Source organism: Thunnus maccoyii, chromosome 18 (genome assembly GCF_910596095.1).
Source record: "Thunnus maccoyii chromosome 18, fThuMac1.1, whole genome shotgun sequence".
NCBI lineage: Eukaryota > Metazoa > Chordata > Actinopteri > Scombriformes > Scombridae > Thunnus > Thunnus maccoyii.
In genome coordinates, this window is record NC_056550.1 from 8,436,403 (window position 1) to 8,453,953 (window position 17,551).

General features: G+C 45.7%; 2 protein-coding genes across 11 annotated transcripts in view; one reads left to right on the plus strand and one right to left on the minus strand.

Moving 5' to 3' along the window:
* ep300b (E1A binding protein p300 b) overlaps window positions 1-8,165 on the plus strand; it is a 35,491-nt gene extending 27,326 nt beyond the window's left edge. For 7 of the 10 annotated variants that reach the window (XM_042391699.1, XM_042391692.1, XM_042391691.1 and 4 more), the window contains exons 26-30: window positions 302-467; window positions 966-1,133; window positions 1,243-1,404; window positions 1,830-2,111; window positions 3,508-8,165. In XM_042391699.1, the coding sequence (XP_042247633.1) occupies window positions 302-467; window positions 966-1,133; window positions 1,243-1,404; window positions 1,830-2,111; window positions 3,508-6,789 (4,060 nt within the window). In that variant the 3' untranslated portion in view covers window positions 6,790-8,165. The remainder of the gene's footprint in view (window positions 1-301; window positions 468-965; window positions 1,134-1,242; window positions 1,405-1,829; window positions 2,112-3,507) is intronic. The other 3 variants (XM_042391695.1, XM_042391698.1, XM_042391701.1) reach the window with 1 other exon arrangement.
* Window positions 8,166-10,174: 2,009 nt separating this feature from the next.
* Window positions 10,175-16,933, minus strand: cbx7a (chromobox homolog 7a). Its single transcript, XM_042393889.1, has 6 exons — window positions 16,595-16,933; window positions 15,356-15,399; window positions 15,127-15,192; window positions 14,946-15,012; window positions 11,913-12,228; window positions 10,175-11,821 (listed from the first exon to the last, which is right to left on the minus strand). The coding sequence occupies exons 1-6, from the start codon at window positions 16,661-16,663 to the stop codon at window positions 11,238-11,240; spliced, it is 1,146 nt and encodes a 381-aa protein (XP_042249823.1). The 5' UTR covers window positions 16,664-16,933; the 3' UTR covers window positions 10,175-11,237.
* Window positions 16,934-17,551: the final 618 nt, after the last annotated feature.

Here is a 17,551-nt window from a genome sequence, read left to right on the forward strand (position 1 = left end):
ACAGTGCACAACATGCGTAGGAATAGGGAAGTTCTCTGGTTGAGAAAATGTAGTGCCAAAGGAAAGGGCTGTCTGACAGCAAAATAAAGTGGTGAAAATATTCTAAATATAGCGTACACTTAAACTGATACTTTAGGTGATTAAAACATGTTTTGTTGCTGACCCGTCAACTACCCTACTATAAGTTAGAGATAGATGGAAACGCCAACCGAGCATTTTCAACAGCATGAAAATGAGCAGGCAGATGGAAGAAAAGGAAATTAATGTATTTCTTACTTTTGTACTTGTCTCCCTGTCTCAGGTTTACAGCGGGTCATATCTGGGCCTGCCCACCCAGTGAGGGGGATGATTACATCTTCCATTGTCACCCAGCGGACCAGAAGATCCCCAAGCCAAAACGCCTGCAGGAGTGGTACAAGAAGATGTTGGACAAGGCTGTTTCTGAGCGCATTATCCATGACTATAAGGTGAGACTTGTTTTCTGTTAAGTTTTTAGACCTACTATGTGAATTAATGCATTTATCACAGCAAAACAGTCAAAACATTGAGTCACCCATAGTCTTGAACATTGTCAAACTGTTGCGCAGTATGACTTTTGATGACATTTTGAGAAAACAATCTCACCACAAGATCCTTTTTACTAGCTGTTCTAGAGCTTTCGATCATGTACAGATGTTCAAACTTCCTTTTTTTTACTGGGGAAAAAAAATCTGAAAAATGGGCACTTTTATTGTTTTAAATGTTGAATTACTTGGACGAACTATCTGATCATGAAGATCATATAATTTAATTGAAAGCCCCCAGACAGCTATTAAATAGACCCTGTGGTGAGATTGTTTTCTCAACTGCTGTTTCCTAAGTCAAGAATGAACCAGTCTTTCCTACAACAGTGAAAAAGCTAACAGGGACATTTATAGCATTACAAGCACTGAACACTCGTCTCTTCCTCCCTCTTTGTCCCACAGGACATCTTCAAACAGGCAACAGAGGACCGTCTGACCAGTGCCAAGGAGCTGCCATACTTTGAGGGCGACTTCTGGCCCAACGTACTGGAGGAGAGCATCAAGGAGCTGGAGCAGGAGGAGGAGGAGCGGAAGAGGGAGGAGAACAGTACCTCCAATGAGAGCACAGATGTGAGTAGAATAAGAGTCATTACTTTCAGGCAGACTCTGTTTTGTCACAAAACACTGATGTTTTTCATGGCAGCGCTTTGTGTTGAAGTCGACATTAAAATGTTCACAGGCCACAAAAGGAGACAGCAAGAATGCCAAAAAGAAGAACAATAAAAAGACAAGCAAGAACAAGAGTAGCTTGAGCCGAGCCAATAAGAAGAAACCAGGGATGCCCAATGTTTCTAATGACCTTTCCCAGAAACTCTACGCCACCATGGAGAAACATAAAGAGGTATGTGTCTCTCATTTGATTGTAGCAATAGCTGCTCACTCTTTTATTGGATTATATGGACTAATTATACCATAAGAACATTACAGTTACTTACGTCATAGGAGTTGTGACATTGACTCCACTCTGTGAATGTATAAAATTTGAAATTCTTTAACCTTTACCGACAACAGAGTGAATTAAAGTTGCTATAACCTATATTTTTATATTAACAATGGGTCACATGACTACTTGTATGTAGAAAGTGTAGCTTGTAGTGATGTTGTAAAGGAGGGTAAAGTTAGGTGTTGTTGACAAGTGATGAATGTTTGTATTAATCTAAAACCACATTTTATGAAAGCCTGTCTGTTCAAGCAGGGCCTGAATCACACAACATACTCAGACTGTTTAGTAAACTTACAGCTGATCTTCTCCTCTCTCATTGCCAGGTCTTCTTTGTCATCCGCCTCATTGCCGGCCCCACCGCCAACTCGCTGCCCCCTATCACTGACGCGGACCCCCTGATGGCCTGTGACCTGATGGACGGCCGCGATGCCTTCCTGACTTTGGCCAGGGACAAGCACCTGGAGTTCAGCTCTCTCAGGAGGTCCAAGTGGAGCTCCATGTGTATGTTGGTGGAGCTACACAACCAGAGCCAAGACCGCTTCGTCTACACCTGTAACGAGTGTAAACATCACGTGGAGACCCGCTTCCACTGCACTGTCTGCGAGGTGAGAATCAGGACTTGCTGAAATTGAGCTTTTCTCCCTTTGCATTTTACTGGGGATGAAACTACAGCAAAAAGGCTGCAACCCTGTGAATATTTAAAATACTATGTTTTTCATCATTAGATGGTGAAAACCATGAGTGCCCACAATAAGCTAGATCAATTTTGAACTGAGAGGAAACATGCTGGCGTTTATCACACCAAAAACAGCCTTTTGAAAATCCTCTTCAGAGGGGGTAAATGGAAAAACCGCAGTCATGTTTCAGTGTTGACAGGATAAACAATGTTTTTCCAAAATAATGATGAATTCCTGCACAGACATAGTTGGGTGCTTTGTGGCAGCAATATTAGTAAGCCCACTTTGTCACCTAAAACTCTAAGATCACTTATTTTAAAAAGGGAATATAGACCACCCCACCATTTTTGGGACTGGGACATCTCACATGGGTTTCCATGTTGTTTCTTTTTTGTATAATTGCTTGCCATTTTGAATTAGAGTAGTTATTGGAATTTTATATTTCAAAGGCATAAGTAATATATAGGAATATTTCCTATAAGCACAAATCCACTGGCTTTCTTTTTCATGATAATGGCTGCTGAATAGATGAGGTAAAACATTTATTTATTCAGACAATAGAAGCCTGTTAGTATGACAGACGTGCTTTTTCCGTCTTTCCTACAATTTTGTAATATTTTTTCTCCCCTCCAATTTGGAACAACCAATTCCTTTGCACTGCAGTCATTGTCACTGCTAACTCCACTATGGCTTTTGGCCTGGAGAGGGTGTAGAAAGCCATGTGATACCTTTTGATACACATGGAGTCAAGTCTCAGGTCTCCCACACTGGTGCTTTGACCAACCAGTAGGAGCCGCTAGTGTAGTGAAAAAGAACCAGCCAGTTCCCAGCCAAACTGACTGAATCATGGTCTCTGCGGTGGTGGGCGACTCTTTTGTTCCCCTGTGCTACCTGCGAACCCAAACAATTATTGCGACTGGAGTGTCACTCATCAATAGTCTCAGATAAAAGTTTGTAAAATCTAGGCAGAAGAAGAGTCACAAAGGCTCGCTGATGTTTCTCTAGAGCACAAAGCAATGAGCTGCAATGACTGTTGCATAAAGGGAAAATATTGAAAAAGGCTGCGTGGTGTGCGTTAATGTGGGCACCTCGCTGTAGGGAACGGTGGCAAACCAAGATTAATCAGTTTGAAGGCTTATCAAAAGCCAAGCCAAGACACTACACAGTTTGAGACAGGATGGCACAAAATGTAGTGGTTGTGCTGATGTACAATCAATGTACATAATGTTGATTATTGTTTTCCTGTAAAGTTTTAACCTGTATCAATTAATCAAGTGAATTCATATTTATTTTCCCATCTCTCTTTTTTCCCTTCCCTCTTCAGGACTATGACTTGTGCATCACCTGCTACAACACTAAAGGTCATGAGCACAAGATGGATAAACTGGGGCTTGGACTGGACGATGACAGCAACAACCAGGCAGCAGCAGCTACCCAGAGCCCTGGAGACTCTCGTCGCCTCAGCATCCAGCGCTGCATCCAGTCGCTGGTCCACGCATGCCAGTGCCGCAACGCCAACTGCTCCCTGCCGTCCTGCCAGAAGATGAAGCGTGTTGTTCAGCACACAAAAGGCTGCAAGCGCAAGACGAACGGCGGCTGTCCCATCTGCAAGCAGCTCATTGCTTTGTGCTGCTACCATGCCAAACACTGTCAGGAGAACAAATGTCCCGTCCCGTTCTGCCTGAACATCAAGCAAAAGCTCCGGCAGCAACAGCTGCAGCACAGGCTCCAGCAGGCCCAGATGTTAAGAAGGAGGATGGCCAGCATGCAGCGGGTGGGGCAGCCAGCCGGAGGGCCACCGGGAGGACCTGTTGTAGGACTTCCATCGCCAGGGAACAATGGCACCACTGCACCCAGTACTCCCACATCTGGTGGAACCCAACCTCCAACTCCCCAGACCCCGACTCAGACCATGCCTCCAGTCCCACAGCAAGTAATGGGTCCTGGACCCGGAGTCCAGCAGCAACAGCAGCCAGGTGGGATGCCCTCACAAGGTGGAATACCTCCTCAGCACCACCTTCACCACCAATTCCAGCAGATGGGGGGCGGAGGCAGCGGAGCTGGGGGGATGATGAGCTCTCCCCAACATCAGCAGCAGATGCACCCTCAGGTCCAGCAGCCGCAGCAAAGTGGAGCAGGAGCAGGGACCAACCCCCAGCAGCTCCAGCAGCACCCCAACAATTTGCCTCCATATACCAGCAGACCCCCAGGCTCCTCCCCAATCCATCAGTCCCAGGGAAAACCGGTTCTTGGTTCTGCAACACCTCCCCAGCAGCAGCCTGGTGGCGCGGTCATGGCTGGAAATGTTGGGGGCCAACAACCTCCCAACCAGCCCCAGAGCCAGCCTCCTCTTCCACAGCAGCAACAGCAGCCACCTTCCGGCCCTCCACCGGCAGCAGTAGAAATTGCTATGAAGATCCAACAGGTAGCCGATGCTCAGAGGAAGATGGCTCTACAGAGACAAGCAGCCCAGGCAGCTGCAGGCTTGATGCCTCCTCACCCCCACCATCAACAGGGTCAAGGTCAACAGATGGCCATGGGTCACCCAGGGCAAGTAGGGATAGTTGGACCCCAGGGCATGCCACCGCAGACCCAAGCAGCAGTGGCAGCTGCTCGGGCCCACATGGATCAACAACAAGGTGCTCCTCCAGGGATGATGGTTGGCACTGGTGGGCCCATGCAGCAACCCCCCCAGCAGGGTAACCTGCCCCAGGGCCAGCTCCCCCCTCAGGTGCAGCTTCAACAGCAGAGGATGGGTGCTCCACTTCAAAACCCGCAACAACAGCAACAGCAGTGGACAGGCCAGGGGATGCCGCCCCAACAGAGGCAAGCTATGATGAGCCAAATGGGCCATCAAGCCATGATGGCAGCTCAACAACAACAACAACAGCAGCAGCAGCAGCAAATGCAACAACAACAGCAGCAGCAGCACCAACAAGCTCAGGGCCATGCTGCCTTGATGAATATGGCACAACAGCAACAGCAAGGTGCTGGTGGTGGGGTCCCAGGGGGAGCTCTCCCTGGAGTTGCTGGTATCCCAGGGGCTGCTGGTGGGAACATCCCCCAGGCAGCCCTCCAGGAGCTGTTACGGACTCTCCGCTCACCTAGCTCACCAGTTCAGCAGCAGCAAGTTCTCAACATCTTGCGGTCTAACCCACAGCTTATGGCTGCTTTTATTAAACAGAGGGCCTCAAAATACAAGGGGGGGCAGGGGGGCCCTGGTGGACCAGGTGGGGTCCCAGGTGTAGTCCCAGGTGGGGTCCCTGGAGGGGTCCCAGGAGGTCCTGGTCCCACAGGGGGTCCTGTTGGTAATGTCATGGCAGGAGGAGGGCAGCAGGTGAACATGAATGCTGCAGGTGCTGGCCAGCCAGGGATGCACATGGGCGGCCAGGGAGGGACGAATGTCAACATGGCCGCTATGGCCCAGCTACAGCAGCAGCAGCAGCAGCAACAGCAGCAGCAGTTACAACAGCAGCAGAGGCCGATGCTCAGCAGTTTACAACAGCAGCAAGTGGCAGCTCTCCAGCAGCAGCAGCAGCAACAACAGCAGCAAGGTGGAGGAAGAGGTATGCAGGGCCAGGGGCCACAAATGGCAAATCTCAACAGTCCCCAGTTTAGAGAACTGCTCATGAGGCGGCATCTGCAGCAGCAGCAGCAGCAGCAACAACAGCAGCAGCAGCAGCAGCAGCAGCAGCAGCAGCAGCAACAACAGCAAATGGGAGTAAATCACGGCCAGTTCCAGCAGCCACAGCCACCACAGGGGCAGGGCTACATGGGACAACCTGGAATGCAGCCTCCTCCAGTGGGAGGCCCACCCGGCGGCCCACCTCTTGGTCCTCAGCAGGCTGGTGGTCCCCCGGGCCAGCAGGGCCAAGGTTACCCAGGGTCGGTGGCGCAGCAGCAGGCCACAGCTGCACTGCAACAGAGGCTCCAGCACCAGCACCACCTCCAGATGCAGCAGCAGAACGCCATGGCTGGCCTGCCAGGAGGTGATGCAGGGCCAGGTGGAGGGGGTGTAGGGGGTCCTCAACAGCCACCTCAGGGCCCTCAACCCACTCAAGGTGGCCCCCCTCCTCAATCTTCTCAGGCCCTTCTCCAGCAGGCCCTCCATCAGAGGATGCTCCAGCAGCAGCAGCAGCATCTTGGTCCTGGGGGGTCACCAGCTCAGCACAGCAATCCCATGAGCCCTCAGCAGCCACAGCAGATGGCCCAGTCCCCCCACCCACACCTGCAGGGCCAGGCGCTGCCCACATCCCTGGCTAACCAGGTGCGATCCCCACAGCCCTCACCCAGACCCCAGTCCCAGCCGCCACACTCCAGCCCGTCCCCACGCATGCAGCCTCAGCCCTCCCCACATCACATCTCCCCCCAGATGCAGACGGGCTCCCCACATCCGGGCCACCTGAACCAGCACCACCCGGGTATGGTACAACAACAACAGCCAACGACCCAGCAGCAGCAACAGAACTCTATGGAACAGTTTGGGTCGGACCAGAGCGCTATGCTATCTCAGCTGAGTGGCATGGTGGGTCTCCACGGGCCAGGGGGCAACAGTCAGGACCCGCTGGGTCAGAACATGAATCACAATCCTTTGGACATCATGTAGGAATTCTACTTAACGTGTCAAGTTGAGCTGGAAAAGCTCTGTGATTCTTCGCACAAACTGCACTCACCCAGGACAGTGTTATTGTTATTACTTAGCCTTTCTTTTTTATACTATTATTAAATGTTATTTAAAATGTTTTCAATAAAGATGCATTGAACTGAACTTCCTATGGGAGATGAACAATAAATCAAGCAGTCGTTAAATAAATTAGAATAAATAAATTGTAAGTTATTGCTGTTAATATATTTTTTTGCCAATTGTGGACAAAGAGGGGGATGGTTTCTCTAGCACCCCCTACCTCCACCTCTTGCAGAATACAAGAAAGGTAATATTTTCGGGGTTTGGGGGTAAATAGGGGTACTTGCCTTTTTTAAGAAACGTTTTTAAGATTTTAAAAGTGGACAAGAATTAAAGAGGAAATGATTTAATGCAAAGAACTTTTTTTTTGTTTGTTTCCCATCATTCATTCTGTCTATTTCTGTTTTGCAGAGTGATGTGGATTATTATTAATGTAAATCCAAACATGATGCATATCTTCCTTTTTAAATGTTTGGGTTTGCTTTATTTATTGTTTTCTTTTCGGGGGGAGGGGGGGCGGGGGGTGTTATGTACCCTAAGACTGCTACAATTCGTATAGAAATATATTTTTGTTATTGACTGTTAAGACGGGGGATTAGTGGATATTTCATTTCACTTTAGATGTCTTTAGTTGGGTCTGTCCAGGTGGGAATAATGAAATGTCAGTGTTTTTTTTGCAGTTGTTGAGGGTCTGCTGTGAGTTTGAGATGTTGAACGGACACATCGTGACGTCCCAGCCAGCTTCTGTAACGGACATCTATCATGCTGGAAGGGACTCTTCCCTCGCAAACATGCAAGCCCTCTCCCTCGAATGTGTGTGCACTCCTTCCTTTAAAGACACTTAATATGGAGCAGTGGAGGCTTGGGGAGGGGGGGTGCATACCTGTGTGCCTGTAACTTTTTGAGTACATGGGCTGGGATGTGAAAAAATGAGCGGGGTGGGCTCCTTTTAGTGTTTTTAGGATTCTACTGTTTGGAGTAAACAGAGGATATTGATCCAAATGAACTGTGTTGCACAGAAATGAGGAGAAAGGAGGAGATCTGAGCAGTCTGTCTCCGTCTCTTTCTGCCTCGTCCCCTTTGCTGCTTCCCTTGGACTTTAAATCCCCCCTCCTCCTCCTCCTCCTCCTCCTCCTCCTCCTCCTCCTCCTCTGGGGGAAGTTGCTCTCCCCCTCCCCAAACTCCATCCTCTTTATCTTTCTGCTAAGAACTTTGGGAGTTTAATTTAATATTTTTTACTGTACAAAGGAAACACAAACTGTGGACTCAAATACTGTTTTTTTATAATAAAATGAAAATTACCAATAGTGATGCGTCCTGCATGTGGCTGTTTGTTAGAAATAAGAACAGGTATTTGAAACATATTCACCTCCCTTTTCCCGTTTTTATTACTATTTATTCATTATTTATGATTACAACGAATCAAAGGAGATTTAATGTGTTTTTTACACTGATCAACAGAAAAAAACTTGCATCTCTATAAAATGATCTGTTAAATTACAAATACTAAATACATGACCGCAGAAGAATTCACCCCCTTTAATAGGACAACACCAAAAACATGCAAGTGCAAGTATTTTATATTTGTACAGATTAAGGATGTTTTTCTGTCGATTAGTGTTAAATCTACTTTGATTCAATGTTGAAAAACAAAACATTAAAACTGTGAAGTGGGGTAAATATTTTTATAGGTTGTATATGTTCATGTAGAGCTGCAAAGATTAATCGATTTTCAGAAAATGAATCGCCAACTATTGTGATAATCATTTGAGTAATTTCTAAGCTTGCTAAAATTCTCTGGTTCCAGACTCTCATATATGAATATTTCCTGTTTTTTCAGTCCTCTTACAGTAAACTGAATATCTTCGGGTCGTGAACCATTTGTCAGGAGGACAAAATAAGATATTTTAGGTTGAAAAATAATTGTTAGTTCCAGCCGTAAAATCATCTATTGCACATCAACCTTTAAAAAAGACGACACCTGCTGTGATGCATGAAACCTTTTAGTACCTGCCTTCAAGTTAATAAGATTACATGGAGCATCGAACATCAGCAGGTCTGACTGAGTTACCTGAATAACTGCTGAGTAAAACTTTGATTCCCTTCAAATCTGACAAAAATGTTTGACCAAGTGCATTTATCCATACTCCCAGGTTTTAACTTTTTTATAAATTTTTTATTAAAATAATTTTAATTTTGTTGTGAAGCTTTAATCTTAAACATCTGCAGTCATTTCGTTTATCCTGTAAGAAAATTAGATCAACTATGCTGAAATCCTCTGTGATCACAACTAGTTTATATCCCAAAGTCAAAAAGAGCAGGAAAGCTACATGTCAGCCTCTCCGTCACGCCCTGAGCTCCTCACATCAGCTGGTTTATAGTGATCAGTGTGCTCACTTCTACATTTTCACTGACATAAGTCTCCAAAGCCTCATGCTGACTTTTGTACAGAATCTTGAGGTTTTTGCAGGATAAAAAGTGTAATTTTCCCTTTACCAGCTCAACCACTCTTTCACATTTACAGGAGTATGTATGGTTATAGCTGATGAGTTGTAAATGATGTTCCTTGTTAGTATCTACCCACACACACTCTAATCCCCCACTTCCACGGCACACTCATGACATACTGAGCCTATGAATCAGAGACTATTAACTTACACTCAATTGCGTCACTTACAGTAAATTGTCTTTCCTGGGAAGGACATGCCCTCTAGTGGCGATACATGGAGGCATGATGGTTCAATGTCAAGACAGCAATAATGGATGGAAAACACATTCAGTGGTGGAAAGAACTGGGAAGAACTTTTTACACATATTTTACCAGACTTTGAGTAGCTCTGCTGTTTTAAACATGGCTGAAGTTGAAGTAAAAAGCTGCAGCTTTCAATAGAGGAAAAATGAGTGAGTTATATTTCAGAGGCTGACTTTAAAAGATTCTCTCCCTGGATTTGTTGTGCTGCTTAATAGCGCCCCAAAATCCAAGTGGATCATAAATCAAACAGAGAGCTGCTGTGTGTTGACTTTCAGGCCTCAGCAGTGAGCCGGGAGGCAACTTTGGGGACACTGTTGGCTGCAAAACAACAGCGGATCTGTAAAATAAATTAAAATACAAGTCGGTTGCACATAAGTTACTTTACTACATGAGCAGGAGTAGACGCTGTTAGTTACTTCACTCTTTGATCATTTGTATTTCAGGTCTTGCTGTCATGTTAAGACTCCTCATCCCCATATTTAATATGTAATATACATAAAACTACTTCAACTTGCAGTCAGTAATCCCAAATATTAAATAAGCTCCAGGAAACAGTTATTTTAGTACATATTTATTGGAAATGCAGTCAAAATAAAAATTCATTTTCAGAGAAAAGACATGTTTGACAATTCATCTTTGTCAGAGAAAGACGGATTCAGACACATACGTGACATAAGTTAGTTTAGCTTATACATGTGACATGCAATAAATAACAGCTCACTACTGTCTGACCTAACGTACTGTACGTTTGCTTCCATTTGTACATTACCCTACACGGCGTTTAACAGCGGCGGTGTAAACTGATACTTCCTCTTTTGAGATGCACAAAGGCTAGTGAAAAGAGTGGACTATCAATTGGTAATACAAAAATAGAACCAGGTAGCATTTCATACTTGAAAAGTAAAAAGACAGAGACAGCAAACACAACTGTGTACTTCTTTTTTTGTGCATCCCTCCTCCTTGAAACGCAGAACTTCATCTGAGCGGCGGGTATTAGTTCTCTCCTTTGTTTTATTTCTTTTGTGACAGAAATAAACCTCTTCAATAACACACAGGACAGGGCTTTGTGCATGTGTGGCACAGACTGACAGGGCATGCGGTTAACTCTGTGTGAATACTGGAAAAGAGCGATATCTTTACAAAACATTATTCGTAAGAAAAGGAGCGACTGAAACAGGCCCCGAGAACAGATCTGAGACTGGTATCTGGAAAGCACTGAAGACGACTGGAGAAAGTAGCTGCATGGAAGTAGTATGTGGTCTGTATTGTTATAGACTCGACTGCTGTCTCACCATCTGTCTCCCGCTCTCAGTAAACCCAGCAGCCCCAGGAAGGAAACCTGCCACTGAGATCTATTTTGTCTGCTGGATTGCAATGTGAAAATGATTTTAGCACATTTTTAGGGGACTCTTGTTTCTTATCACTCCTAATAAATGAGCCACAATGATAAAATTACCACTCACTTTTCATTCAAAGGCAATAATTTCTTCATTGAACTCAGCAGGAAATGAGTGTAGCTTTGTAAACATGAAGAATTATCTTACATATACGACTATTTACATGTAGAAAATGAGTGGCAAGTCTAATTATGGTTATTTTGATCTCTCTTTCTTTGCGTTCAGTAGCCCTTAAAGAAGCCTTCAGCCACCGTGGCTTCTTTAAAAGTCACCGTCAAGGAGTTGATAGTCACTTCTGTCACAATCACCTTCCCAGGATGCTCTGCTTCAGCGGGATCAGTCTGACTGCCTGGTGTTGTCATAGTAACGCTCTGATTGTCGCCTCTCACTTCCTCCCTCCGTGCTTCTGCAGCCGAGCAGACAGCGGTGGTGTCACCTGCTGTCTCGCTGCTCTCCTGAACGCTCACTATCACCGAGGTTGTGTTGTTTCTCTGACAAACGCCTCCCTCTGATCTGTGACTCAGACACTCCGACCCTGACGCCACACCCGCCTCACCTCTGTCCCACTCTGACCTGTTGCCCACAGTAACAACATCCCCTTGTCCGGCCTCAGGCACTGAGGCGCTGTCCTTTGATTGGTCGCACGCAAATGTTTGGTTGAGTCTTATTTCGGACGTCCCTCCGCCTGCTCTGTCAGTCCATATCTCTGTGCCTACTGCTGTCAGGTCGGCCTCCACCTTCTCCTCCACCTCCATCTCCAAGTCCTGTCGCTCCAGCAGGGGAGGGGAACTGCACTCGGACTGACCTTCAAGACAGAAACAGACATTTTTGTTGATTTTTAAAGGTCAAAAGTCATGACTGAGTGACTGGATTTCTAAGTGACTGACTTGACAAACCGTATAAACTGTCTTCACGTCTCTCCTCAGTGGTGCTTTCAGACTCCTGCTTCTCTTCTTCGCTGGTGCCGCCCCAGTCCTCCTCCATGGACTCCTCCTTCTTCCTGGGTGGACGGATGGGTTTGTTTGAGGGTCCATCTGGCCCTCGTTTGGACGCCCTATACTTGCTCCTCCTTCTGGCTTGACGACAGTACATGCTGCCCCGCTCGCCCTGGTCCACATCTGTGCTCATGGAGCGGGTGAGGGAGAGGCGTAGCCGGGGCGGAGGCTTGTCCGGGACCTTGTGGGCACTGCGGAGGTCCATGGCAAAGATGTTCTGGGTCAGAGAGAAGGTGACAGGTTAACAGATTGATCATTACTGCGTTCATTTTATGACAACAGCTACACTACGTATCCAGAGTCAGTTCTATACCAGAAAGAACTTTTATAGGAAATGTAGTCAACAAATTCCATGAAAAAAACAAAACCAACAGTGAACTGATCTACGAAGTATTATCTGTGTATCCAACTGTTGATGTTCAGTGAGCCACACTGTTACACTGCTCCTTCATTACCATGAACATGGACATTGTAGTTTATTTTGACTCAATCCCACCGACAACATCCTGCTGCTGTAAATACCAAATCAGGCGGTGTGGCAAAAACGCCACAACATTCATTTGAATGGGTTCAGTGGCTTTTAGGCTGTGGGGGTTTTGGCCGCAGTGGCGCTGCAGCAGCCTGCAGCGAGAAAGTTGATCCAGAGTAAACTTTTGGATAAATGCAACCCAACGTCACGCTGTGGCGGCCAATCACAGTCGTCGATCAGACTGATCAGAGCTGTAAAACTCTGACCAGGAGGAGGGGAGGACATTTCTCTTAGGCTTTGCTGTCGGCTTCCCAACTCATTTTAAAAAAGATGAGAGAAAGAGAGAGAGAGAGCTGAGAGCACCAGCGAGCGAGAGAGCAGCTGTGGTTGAGCGAGCTAGAGAGTGAATGAAGAGAGGGAGCGCTGGTAGCGAGAAAGCCAGTGAATCAGATCAATGAAACGTTATTTTCTAATTGTTTCACAGCGGTCACGTTTTAGAGCACAAACACGCCCACAACCCCCACACACCTCTGCTCAACCCTGCGGCTGAGAGCTGCAACACCTGATTTGGTGTGAGTACGACCTTACTCCTGTTCAATAAAATTTTGATATAAACTACAGTGCCCAGCTGTTTAAGGAAATGATTAGCCATTTTTTTTAAAAAGAAAAAATATATTTTTGAGCCATTTTTTAAGATTTACATCTTCACTGAGAACTAACGGGCTTGGAGCCGAGTGCCTCTAGGACAGCAGAGGAGAAAGAGTCACGAAGAAACAGACTAACACATTGTTGGCTTTGGTCTTTTCAAGAAATTGGTTGACGATAACAAAAATACAGAATATCAGCTGCCTTATCTGTTAAAAGTAATACCCTACTTTTTGAAATTCTGAAATACCCCATTTGAACCCCATTTATCGTAACTTGCCTCGTCTAAGTTTGAAATTTCGCCGAATTTCTTTTATCAAACTCCAAAACTGGTGTGTGACCTCTTTTGGAGAGAACAACGGCAGTAATGAAAAGAAAAGCAAAGTGTCCGTTACGCCACACCCTTCACTCAAGAAAACAACATGTCCTTTCAGTTGTCTTTAGTTATTGAAACTTTTGTTGCTCAACGTGACGGTCGGACAGTTACCAAACCACGAAACGTGCCCAGAAGGATAACAGAAAGTGAAACACTAACTGCTGTTATTAAACAATGAGTCAGTGTTTTAGGGGGAGTTTTTCCTTTTATTTTCTGTTTCCCCTAGGTTGACTGCTTTGGGGTGGTGGGGGGCTGCGCTGAGCAAAACTCATTAGACTCGTTTCTCTGTTTAGGAGTGGATGAGACTGACACTAAAATAAGATTAACTGGTCCCCCTTAAAGGACAGTCCACCATAAGTGAGTGTCGTCAGAGTACGCTAACCCATTTATTGGGTTAACAGACGGTGACTTTTCTTTGTCTTGAAAAGTTGTCATTTATTAACTGACACACTGTAGTCTGTACTGTACATTTACTGCCAGACTGACAACTTCCTGCTAAACTTTTCCTCCGCTCACATTCGCCGTCACTTTTCTGCTGCTCGCTCTCTTACACTCGCTACACACACATATTACGCACTGCCCTATTCCTTAACGGAGCTACGCTACCAAGAGTTTCCCGGGCAACGAGACAGAGGTTGACTCACATTTCACAACAGTGGTACACAGAGCCCCCCCAAACGCTGTTGATTTCCAAATGAATGGATATTTTGTGTTATTTTTGGCATAAAAAAAAAAAGTTTTTGGCCTGGCGGGGGTTCTCGCTGGCCTGTACAATTATAGGGGAAACACTGGTAATATATTGCTGTAATTAAAGGGGCATTCCACCAAGTTTACACATAAATACTCATATTTACAGGGAGCTGTCCAAAGTAAACCCCCCCCCCCCCCCCCCCCCACACCAGATGATGTCATAGTGATGTCATCAGGGTTATCTCAGCTTGGATTGAGACTGAAAATTTAACAACATACATTACAAACTGGAGGTGTGGAGTTTGAAAGAAGTGAACATGGGGGGGGGGGGGGGGGGGTGTCTAAATAAAGATGCTATTGATTTGAATTGTGAAATTGTAGTATCCAGTGTTTTTGGAGCTTGACTCGTACTAGACACTTAAAGTCAGGATATCTCAGCCTCTGCTGCTTAGATTTGAACCATTCTTGTTTTAATCTTTCTTTTGTGAGTCACGCAACTTTATGGAAGTTTACAATTAAATTGATGGAGTACCCCTTTAATTTATCACAATATATGTGACAATGATGCACTAATTTTTTTAATTGCTCGACTCAAAGCGTACCTGTCTGAGGTCTTTTTTTGAGATGCTCAAAATTTTTAACCAATCCATCAATCATGACCTGGCTAAAGGTGAAACTGTGTTTACAAATTCTGCACTGTGCAGTCAGGGTTAGTGAAGGGTTGTAAGCCAAAAAGAAAGGAAAGTGTCGCTACCCGCAGGACGAGCCTCCTGGGTCTGAGTCCTTTCCTGCGATAGGCCAGAGCTCTGACCTTCTCCTGACTGGGAAAGAGGTAGAAACACAGACAGAGAAAAATAGAAACAGACAGTGAGAAACAACAAAAAGAAGAAAATAGTGTTTTGCAAGCATTCAAAAAGTCTTCTATGATTACTCACTTCTCTTCGTAGGCCAGGACCAGGCGAGGGTCCAAAATATTGTCCTCTGGTTCCCAAGTACTGTACCTGCCAACACAAACACACATACATTCAAATATTTCGTTCTTTCTTTCTAGCTATTTATCCACGCAGACATGGAGCTTGGATACCAAGAAGCATATTTTGGAAAGGCCACTGGGTTTATATTGAAAGGATGAGGTCACTGGTTGATGACTCAAGGCTTACTCACTTTGGGGGCCATCCCTGCCATTTCAGTAGATACTCCACATTACCCTGAGAGAAGAGAGAGGAGAGGAAGGGGGGGACACGTTTAGAGGAGATGCAGCATAGAGTTGAACACATTCACACAACCTGCACTTCTAATCCGGTCCAGTGCGATGCAGAAGCAAGCTGCTGCTGCTGCTGTTGCTGCTGCTGCACACAGAGAAAAAGGACGACTGTAACTTTAAGGTGTGGAAGGAGGGAGGGTCATGGACATTTTTCTCCCTTTCAAATGGTGTTTTTCTGGGGGATGACGTCAATGACAGCGGGGCTGGGTGGCCTCCAAAACAGCAGCTTTTCTCTCTCCACATCGCGGTGACGTGACCGCACATGGCTACACGGGCCGGTTCGACAATGCACGGGCTCTGTCAGGAGCATTACACCGGCGGTTTAGATAGGTGGGGCCACGGGAACATGTAAACAACTTGGGTGTTGCGCAACGTTCAAGTCTCACCTCCTGAGCAACGCTGAAACAATTATCACAGTCATCCCGATTGAAAAATAACTGTATTACTCCTCTGATGCTTCAATGTCCGTTGGTGGACGAAAACATCAAACGCAGCGTATAGTATTGCTATTATATTACATAAACTTTACAATACTACTCCATGGAGGCGATGTCGCACTACACTTTTCATTTATTTACGGAATAGTATGCGCGTATATAAACACGGGGCATGCTGCGTTAAATACAATCTGCCCCTGTACTCTGCGTTAAAAGCGTGAGCGCGTCAGTCCACAACATCTCCTCCACCGTATCGCGTGTCACCATCACGCAGCAGTCACATTACGCAGCAGTTTCACCCACATACTCCGCCGCTGCTGCTCCCCTCGCTGGCGTAAACGAAATAAACTGCGTAGCTCCCCTGCACACTGGCCGTATACCCGTTTTCAGGATACACACCCCCTTTCACATTTTTACTACAGCTGCGTAGGCTCCTTCAAAACACGTTCATGCTGCAGCATCTCAGCCGCTGCACAGGAAGGTTACAGGATGCGACCCGAGCGCTGAAACAATGTTAAACTTTGGCGCAGCTACATAAAACAACAGATGAGTCTTTTATCTCTTTTGCGTAAACTGTGGGGAGACTGCGTAGCCTAGTTTTGTTCTAGATGTTTCCATGAACACTGCTCTATTAGGCTAAAAAGCACAGCGAAAATAAGTTATGTAAGTTACATGAAGTGTATTAGTTGTTGTCCTGCTTACCTTTCTGACTCTCTTCTTTGTTATTGACTCCACTGCAAACACTTGGTCTCCTATTGATGACAGCTCCATCGCCGCGCGCTGCTCCACACGCTCCAAAACAGAAAACAAACTGGGTCTCTGCTGCTTTTCGAAGTGCTGAAATAAAAATAGTTAAAGAGGAGGAGGAGGGAAAAAAACTGTGACAAGTGTCACTGCAGCCGCTCGCTCCCGGTGTGAGCACTTGTTTTGTGCGTTGTGCCTCTGCGCTTCCCTCTCACCAAACTCCAGCTGCCTGCCTCTCTCACTTTTTAAAATCTGCGACACATGAACACTGGACACAACGCGCTGCTTTAAGTCGGGCGCGCCCCCTTTCCATTGCGTAGGGCCGAGCCCCCAGAGCGTGCCCGCGCTCGCGGGGCCGCGCACGCAAATTGGAGCAGAGTGCAGAAGAGGGACAGAGGAGGGATTAAAGGACAAGGTTGTTGTGAAACTAAAGTTGAGGCTGAGAGTGGAAATTTCAAAGGTTTGTTAAAAACAACAAACACTGCTCCATTTTTTAGTGATTTTACAAACATCTCTACATTTAAAAATATTGTTCTAGTTCCAATAAAGAAGCAAAGACTTCAATTTAGTTAATGCTTATTTTCATTTTTGGGCTAAACTTTAAAAACCTTTTTTTTTTAGTTGAGTCCAAAGTGGCATGACTTTATGTTTTATTTAATTATTTTTAAAATTTTTACTTATATTCTTCCTACTTTAAAGAAATAGTTCGACATCTTGGGAAATACGCTTGTTTGCTTTCTGGTGGAGTTAGATGATAAAATTGATACCGCTCTAATGTCTGTACAGTAAATAAAAAGCTACAGCCAGAAGCTGCTTAGCTTAGCTTAGCATAAAGGCTGGAGACAGGGGAAAACAACTAGTCTGGTTCTGTCCAAAGGTAACAAAATTAGCCTACCAGCACCTTTAAAGCTCACT

What these genes read in the sequence shown, in the direction of transcription:
- cbx7a (XM_042393889.1), bottom strand. Translation starts at nt 16,663, where the DNA reads ATGGAGCTGTCATCAATAGGAGACCAAGTGTTTGCAGTGGAGTCAATA. An exon ending in TGGCAGGGATGGCCCCCAAA is followed by an intron (nt 15,193 to 15,355) that starts GTGAGTAAGCCT and finishes TTGTGTTGGCAG; the next exon opens with GTACAGTACTTGGGAACCAG. An exon ending in CCAGGAGGCTCGTCCTGCGG is followed by an intron (nt 12,229 to 14,945) that starts GTAGCGACACTT and finishes TCTCTGACCCAG; the next exon opens with AACATCTTTGCCATGGACCT.